General features: G+C 42.5%; 1 protein-coding gene across 1 annotated transcript; it reads right to left on the reverse strand.

Moving 5' to 3' along the window:
• Positions 1 to 968: 968 nt before the first annotated feature.
• On the reverse strand, positions 969 to 8,420 carry dhx33 (DEAH (Asp-Glu-Ala-His) box polypeptide 33). Its single transcript, XM_071461109.1, has 12 exons — positions 8,049 to 8,420; positions 7,613 to 7,773; positions 6,928 to 7,155; positions 6,543 to 6,713; positions 6,062 to 6,247; positions 5,793 to 5,904; positions 4,526 to 4,685; positions 4,179 to 4,267; positions 3,962 to 4,089; positions 3,584 to 3,787; positions 3,383 to 3,469; positions 969 to 2,486 (listed from the first exon to the last, which is right to left on the reverse strand). Exons 1-12 carry the CDS (start codon positions 8,257 to 8,259, stop codon positions 2,178 to 2,180), a joined length of 2,046 nt encoding a protein of 681 aa, XP_071317210.1. The 5' UTR covers positions 8,260 to 8,420; the 3' UTR covers positions 969 to 2,177.
• Positions 8,421 to 8,661: the final 241 nt, after the last annotated feature.

Consider the following 8,661-nt stretch of genomic DNA (forward strand, 5'->3'; position numbering starts at 1 on the left):
GCACTGTTTCACTGCATCTACTGCATGGCTGGTCCCAGGGTGCTAATTTACCTGTTCCTGCATCCACTGCTCCTGCAGTTTAACACGTGGATGTGTTTTTTTAGCCAGTCATGGTTCAATATACAACTCACACAAATGTGATGTGGAAACATGAAGCCACCAGGTCACAAACACTGAGACTTTTCAATGAAGTAGGAGACATCTTGTGTCCAGTAGTTTAACTTCTAAAATGAACAATATGTGTTTATAGTTATTATGGCAAAGAGCAGTGGATGTCAATTTTCAATCAGTTATTTGATTTTTTTTTCTGAAAAGCAGAAAAAAATTATTATTCCAATCAGAGTATTTCTGTATTTCTTAAAACGTGTCTAGAATAGGTTATCTGTCTTAATAACACAAATAAGCACCATACATTGTATAAGTTGTCAACAGCATGGTGCTAAGTGACAGCCACTGGTAAAACTCTCAATAAGTTACTGTTACTTAGTGTAACTCATCAATGGCACTGCACTTAAATACAAACTATCATTTTCAAATATGTCTGAAACTGACTTGAACTCGGCCTTATGTTTTCTGTATAATCCAGAGGACTGGTCAACACTATGGTTTAAAAGCTTTCAGGTCTTTGACAAACACTCACACATCTGTGGGACTTTTACTGCCATGACCAAGCAGGGGAAAATTCCCATGTGCCTCTTTGAATCGTTACTCTCCATTTGTAGACTTCTGCTCTGAGGCAGTGGGTTTACTGTTTATTGGAAATGATAACAACTGTTATGTAAGACTGTAACAAATCATGTCAAATATGGTCATAATAAACTCATCAAAGGCATGCAATTCATCTTATGAAGTTTATAGCAGTACATGCAGATCTTAAACATCTACTTTCCTCATGGGCAGCATGATCTGTAAGAGTCACTGAACACAACCCGTATGTGACAGAGAGTCCGATGATTCTATACAGGAACTCCAGATGCATTTGGTGTTTAATATTTTGTAAAATTACAAATAGTTTATGTCATTTATTCAGGTTACAGTATATATTGTACAATCCTGAGTCCAGTATAAAAAAGACAAGAGGAGCATCCAACCTATTCCTCAACATGGTGTGATTTACATTCTACAAAGTATGAAAAGACCTGATAATCTCCATGCATTGCATACATTTGTTGTCATCATACACCTGTGGTTAGCCTGTGCAGAGTCTGCATTGGGATCTGTGCGACACAACAACAACAAAGAATAGAACCTGGAGAATAAGGCATGCTGCTTCTCCTGACGTGCATGTATTTGGGAAAGTGGTGATACAGTCGTAGATGTGAAAAAAGGTCATGCACGCTCTAACAAGACAAGTTCTGCGTGTAGAGTGAATAAAACCATGTCACTGTGACATGTGAAAACCTCAGATTTTAATTCTAGCTTTGGTGTTTTTCGTGTTTTCTTGTGATTACTTAATGTAATAGATTAAGACAAAGCTACTGTCCTCAAACATAGAAAACCCTTTCAGACCACTTTGTATAAACCCAAAACTACATAGTGGTAAAGTTTCAGAGGAGATTCCTTCTCTTAGCCTCTTAAAGGCTGAAAATATTCTGCAGGCAGAAATCAGTTAACTTGTCAGCATTATTCAAAAAAGAACAAAGAACCAGTCCACATTAGCTTTCTGAATTAACTTGATGGGAACAATTAACAATCAAGCACAAGAGTTTGTTAAAATAATTTGATTTTGACGACAAAATGAACAGATAAATCATATCAGACCGAGACATTGCTTATTATATAAAGAACTGTGCTCCAGTGAGGTTATCTGTGCTGTTAAAATGCATGCAAATGTTGAAAGAACTGAAGAAGAAATAACCTCCTTTTTAGGTGTGAAACATGTGGCCTGAAAGACAGATGAAAAATCAGGCTGTGGAAAGAGTTTATAAAATCTGAATACAGTCTGGAGGAGGTCAAAGTTGTGAGGCCTCAGTTTGCAGATTTCTGCTGCAGTGACACACGCCAGATGCTTGTCAACTGGGAGGTAGTGAAATTTACTGCAAGTTTACTGCACAGAAAATCTTCTTTTCTGATCTGCAACAAGTGTCTTTATCCAAAGTCACCTTTGCAAAGAGAATCCATGTTTCCAGTATTGTTGTCACTGGGTGATTTGATGGAGGTGTCCTGTTTCTCTGTTGTTAGCTCTTGGTGGGGTGGAGTTTGCGGCCAAAGTACTCTGGTGCTGCATCCAGCAGCCAGTCGGCATCCACCAGACAGAGGTCTCTCATGTAGCAGCGGGAGGTGTGCAGCAGCTCATTGAAGACCACATACTCCGGCTTGCCCTGGAAAAGGACAGAGGAGGGGTGGATGGCCACAGGCTGGTGGGTGTCCAGAGCTAAGTAGCTGCCGTCAGGTTGTAGCTCTGCAGCGTTGACAAACATCCCGTGGGCAAGGCAGCGGCGAACGTTTCCTGTCTCTGCCCCGCAGGACTCCAGCTTCACATTCAGCTGGTAAAACAAAAAAATAATTTAGTTATCAATACGAATAAGGAAATAGCTCAAATGAGACGCAGTCTCTGCTACTATGACGTTAGGCCTGAGTACACAACCAAGTCATGTGGACACGCTTTGACTTCGGTCAACATGATACCGGGCAAAACTAAACTAACTGTAAATACTGTTGGGGAACGGCAGCCAAACTGGTCTTGGGAGTGCCCAGTGCGGGGTGTGTGTGTGTGTGTGTGGTTTGTGAGCGACAGTGTGGCTGCGCTCAGGATTGAACGGAGGCATGTTAGCAGTAAAATGTGAATGTAACGTGTCAGTGTGCATTTTGTGAGATAACAAATGTTTGAGCTCCTCAAGAACCAAGAAACTTTTGTAACAGTGAGCCTGTTGATTCTGTACAGGAACCAGGAACCCAGATGCATTTAGTGTTTCATGTTCTATCACAAATAGTTCATGTCATTTATTCAGGTTACAGTCAATACCGTACAATCCTGAGTCCAGTATAAAAAAACAAGAACAGAGATTATGTTGTTTTTATTCCATTCGTTCTTCCTCTGTGTCCAAACCTAGTTCCTACATTGCCCACAATGCAATTCGACTGCTGACAGTTCAGTCTGTGGTTTGGCCATTTCACATTTGTATTGGAACCTCTCCACGATCTGGATATAGACTCAAACACTCACCTGAGATAACAGAGGCCATTAAGTGTTATCTGCATTTATGAGCCTCATATTATTTATTTTCATAGAATAGATGGAGAATCTTGTGCACAGGTGTATTATGTAGAATATTTCATTAATAAATGTGATGTTAATGTCAGGTGACATCTCCCAGCCCTACACAGGACATTCACATTCACACAGTGCAGTCTGTGGTCACAGGGATTGACAGATGTGTACCTTTAGGCAGATTTCTTTGAGTTGCGCCAGCACCTCCTTCACCAGACCCATGTTTCTGCTGTTGACAAAGTTCTCCCGACACCACTCCTGTAACAGCAGACATTACACTGCATTATAAAACAACTCATAACATAGCATCTGATTTCTGGGTTCTGCATAGTCACATATGTTTTCTTCCTCTACTCATCCAGACATACTCACCTTATTACCGCTGACTTTCTTGAACGCTCTGTAAATGTTGAGGAGCGTCATGTGGTCTCCTTCGCTGGAGGTGAACTTCTTGCGCGCTGCGAGCACCTCTTCCCGCCGGGCTGGAGGGTTATACAGCACAGTGTCCACTGACAGCAGAGACACAATGCTCAAAATCTCCTCAGAACAGGAGTAATCCGGGGACAACAGGATGGTCTGTGAGACGCAGCGAACAAGGCAGGAGGTGTTAAACCAGAGTCTGTCTGGGTTACAAGCATGTGGACTATGTGGCGCTGCGGGCAACAGGCTGTCACTTTATGTCACCTGTAAATAATATACAAAAATATCCGAGCAGGACCCCAGTATCTGTCAGTGTAAAGCACCGTTTACCTTGGCGTATCTCGGCTCCAGAGGGAAGCTTGCCATCTTCTTTCCCAGAGCAGTGAGGAAGACCTGCCCCTCCTTCTTCTCCACAGCTCCCAGCAGCTCTAAATGCTCCACAGCAGAGCGAACGGCCTCTGGGATAAACACAACAGCACACTATGACCTACCAACCCTCCCCGAATGACCAGAGGAGCACAGTGATTCATGATCAGGAGCATCTTACCTGGAGAGGGCCTGGACATGAAATCAAAATTCATCACATCTGGAATCCCTAGAGCCATTAACTGCAGCATCACACCAGCTAAGTTACACCTGCAGTGCGCGTGCACACACACACACACGCACGCACGCACACACGCACGCACGCACACACACACACGCACGCACGCACGCACGCACGCACGCGCGCACGCACGCGCACACACAGAGGAGAAAAAACAACAGACAAAGAGTCCAATCAATCACACTGACCTAAATGCATCAACATGCAGGAGAGAGGAGACTCAGACTCCTGCACATCAGCGCACACTGTACTGAGATTTATGAACGGGACCAAACACAGCGTCCTACCTCTGGATCTCAGGCACAGTCATGGGGATGAGGTTATCAAACTCCTGCTCGGTGTACAGACGATAGCAGGAGCCAGAGTCCTCCCTGCCGGCCCGGCCCGCTCGCTGCCACGCCTGCGCTTTAGAGACCCTCTGCACTGCCAGCACCTCCAAACCGCTGTCTGAGAGTCACACAACACATGTACAATCAGACGACAACAAAAATACACAAGATATTGTTTGTGTTATTATTATAACTCATTCTTGCTGTTATGGTTTGGACTACAGATAATAGAGGGAAATAGTTATAATCTTGAGAAGAGTGAGTAAATTAATTATATTAATTATTATATGAATTTAATTATCACCAGATAATTAGAAAAATAAGAACATTTTAACGATAGTATGAAATTTTAACACCTTGATTCTTGAAAGAATGGCAGCAATTAGTATCACTTTTTTAGAGACACTACTGTCAGTGTTGGAAGAAGAATTCCGATACTTTACTTCAGTAAAACTACCAATACCAAAGTGAAATTCACTAAGAAAAGAAAAGTCCTTCATTTGGAATCATACTTCAGTAAAACAACTTAAGTCAACAAGTGGCATCAGCTAAAAGAACCTAAAGTGTCACAGTAAAAGTGCTGGTTCTCCTCTGTCACTGATATATTATGATATAAGACATTATTAGATTGTGTAAGTAGCATTCTGTTGTTGTAGCTGCTCAACGTGGAGTTTGTGTGAACTAGTTTACAGATATTTTAGTCCAGTGTTTCCATAACCAATGGTTGGGCCCCTGCAAAGGGTCAAAAGATCAATCTAAGGGGTCATGAGAGGATTTGGAGAAGAAAAAACAAAGTTAAAATCCCTTTTAGGACGAAATGAGAAGTTTAGAGAGGAAATGTCTCTGTGGTGGAACTGCTGACAACTCATGGACATCTAACATGTGAGCCCACACTTTTTGTAAGAGGGGCACAAGCCAAAAAGGTTGGCAACCACAGGTTTAATCTTTAACTAGGTGTTGCATGTTATGATGTTATCATGTGCTTTTATGTAAAATATTAATCTGAAAAGTAACTGTCAGATAAATGTAGTGAAGAAGTGTTATATTTTCCTTCTGAACTGTAGTGAAGTAGAAATATAAAGTTGGATAAACTGTAAAATAAAGTACCTCAAAAATTACACTTAAATACGTTTAAATAGGTTTCATCATACATCAATAGAGTGCTGTTACATTTAATACTGAAATGACAGGTGTGCAGTGTGCAGTGTGCAGTGTGTGTACTCACCTGGATTGAAACGTTTGGCCTTCACCATCCCTGTGTCTATGACATATTTGATCCCAGAAATTGTAACTGACGTCTCAGCAATGTTGGTTGAGAGGATAACTTTCCTACTACCCTGCACAAAGATAAGATAACATTATATAAACAATGATATGCTAGAGCTTTACAATGACAAGAAAGCTAGTCACTATTAACTGGCTCTTCTTTTTTGAAGAAGCTAAAACAAATAACAGAAACACAGTTGAGAACAACCGTACAAGGATTTCCTTTACCTTGGGAGCTGGCTGGAAGACCCTGAGTTGCTGTGCCGGGGGCAGCGACGCGTACAAAGGGATAACTACCATGGGACCACAGCCGTCAGGCAGATGCTTGGCGATGTCTCGACATGTCCTCGCCAGAGCCTCGATTTCCTCCTGACCCGTCATGAAGACTAAGATATCGTGGGACGGAGGTGCCTCCTGTATGCACACAACAAGACCGTGCTCTACTCCAGTGTCAGGAAGAATCATCACAGTCAATGTTCTGCACCCAGGGAGCTGTTTACTCACAGCTCTGTGTTCCTTATATTGTTAAATGAAAGACTTTCCATTGTCTTTGGAAACACAACTTATTCAATAATAAAAATCTGATTTGTCAGGGTCCATTGTATTCAACTGAAATAAAAAAATACACTATATATTAGAAGAAGTAAGACATTACTAACCCAGTACAAGTAAAGTTTTGGTTTAGTTGAAGGTAAATGTTAAAGATTACCTGATGGATCTGGAAGACAGACACGAGTGCAGCCTGCAGGTAGTCCGACTGGGGCTGCTTGGTGTAGTAGATCTGAATGGGATGCTGCCTCCCCTCCAGGTACAGTACAGGTGATTTGTTGAAGTACTCAGAGAACAAATCTACATCCATCGTGGCTGACATCACTATGACCTGCAAGGGTTACAAAAAAATAGATTAAAAAATATATATATATAAAAAAACATATGCTTAAGCAGATCAACACAGTAGACGCAGAGAATGAGCTTACAGGAATTAATGTAGAGGAAGCTTTTGCATCTCAGCAGCAGTGAAGGGATTAGCCCAGTGTTTGCTACGAATGTTAAATATCTCATTGAAGCCACAGCAGCTACAACTGTCCTCCTACCTTCAGAGGAATCTTATTAAGTTCTCTGCGCCTGCGCTGAGCAGTCTTAACCACGCCGAACAGCACATCAGTGTGCACGGTGCGCTCGTGAGCCTCATCCAAGACCACCACAGTGTAGCGCAGCAGTAAGGGGTCTCCGATGGCCTCGCGCAGTAGCATGCCATCTGTCATGAACTTCAGCTTTGTCTCATGGGAGGTGACATCCTCGAAACGCACCGTGTAACCAACCTGAAAAAGAAGTTTGACTCATTTACTCTCAACAGCACAGATGTCAGCTCAGACATCTGTGCCAGGAATGTAACGTGTTGATGATAGCAATGAGAAAAATGAATTCTAGATATTATTCTACCTCTTCAACAGATACAACTCCTGTGGCTCAGGATATCAGTAATCAGAAGGTCAGTGGTTTCAGTCCATGTGTCAAAGTGTCCTTGGATAAGATCCCGAACCCCTAATTACCTCTGATGGCTGTTCCATCAGTGTATGAGTGTGTGTACGGGTGTGATGTATGTGTGGGTCAATGTGGCAAGTACAGTAAGGCACTTTGAGTGGTCTCCAAGACTAGAAAAGCATTATAGCGCTTATGTAGTGCTCTTCTAGTCTTAGAGACGATTCAAAGTGCACCATGTGTCTTGCCATTAACAAGCCTAAGAAGTCATGTGGGAGACGTGTCTCCTGTGCTTACCAGCTTGCCAAGCTGAGTCCTCTTCTCCTCTGCCACCCTTCCTGCCAGTGAGATGGCAGCGACTCGACGGGGCTGAGTGATGGCAATGATGCCCTGTCGTCCGATGCCGGCCTCATACAGATACTGTGGGATCTGAGTGGTCTTCCCAGAGCCAGTCTCACCTGATGAATGAGAGAGAAAGGGCCAAGTTAGGCATGGTGGGAGTAACACACTGCAAAATGCAAAGTGGAAAATACACAAAAATATTTCAGACATTTACAGAGGCTTATTGCTGTAAATCAGAAAAGTATTCAAAATCACAAACCGAACACAATATTGCAATATAAGAGCTGACAAGATAACTCATTTTTAGAGTGGATTCTCCCTTTAACTGGAGTTACACAGCGGCGGCTAACGCTGTAGCAGCATTAGCTAACAGTAGCAGTGAGCGCTTTACCTATCAGAATAGCATTGTGAAGCTGTCTCAGTTGGTTCAGCAGCTGAGGTTTCGCCTGGTAGATTGGGAGCTGTTTCCTCTGGACTTCTATCGGAGTGGCTGCATTTCCCTTTCTAGGCAGCAGCATTCCAGGTTTATTCTTATCGAGACGGAAAAAAACTGACCCCGGCTTGAATTTTTTAGCCGGAGGAGGGTCGGGGTCGTGGGGCATGGTCTAGAAAAAGTGACTCTGATAGCAGAACCTTTTCGGCTTTTTCTTCAGGCTCAATTAACGTCAAAAAGAAAGAAAAAAGTTAACTTCGTGCTCCCTGACAGACACGCAAGCGTCACTGCAGATGTTTTGCTCTCTCTGCAAAAACGTCCCCACGTTGTAAAACCAACTCGGCGCATATGTTTGACGTCACTGAGTGGAGGTAAAATTTAACCCGCGTCAAGACTGTCAGGTTCACTCTGACTCAACCCACGGATTACATTCATGATTTCATCATTTTCTCATGGTGCATAATGTCCCGGGCGCACCCTTTGATTGCATTGTAATTAAAAAAAAATATTTTCTTAAGATTTCTCATTTGTCTTAACCAATATATATGGAAGATTAATAATGATGAATAAA

This window comes from Trachinotus anak, unplaced genomic scaffold (genome assembly GCF_046630095.1).
Source record: "Trachinotus anak isolate AG129_WGS33_773 ecotype Australia unplaced genomic scaffold, CSIRO_AGI_Tana_v1 ptg000024l, whole genome shotgun sequence".
Lineage (NCBI taxonomy): Eukaryota > Metazoa > Chordata > Actinopteri > Carangiformes > Carangidae > Trachinotus > Trachinotus anak.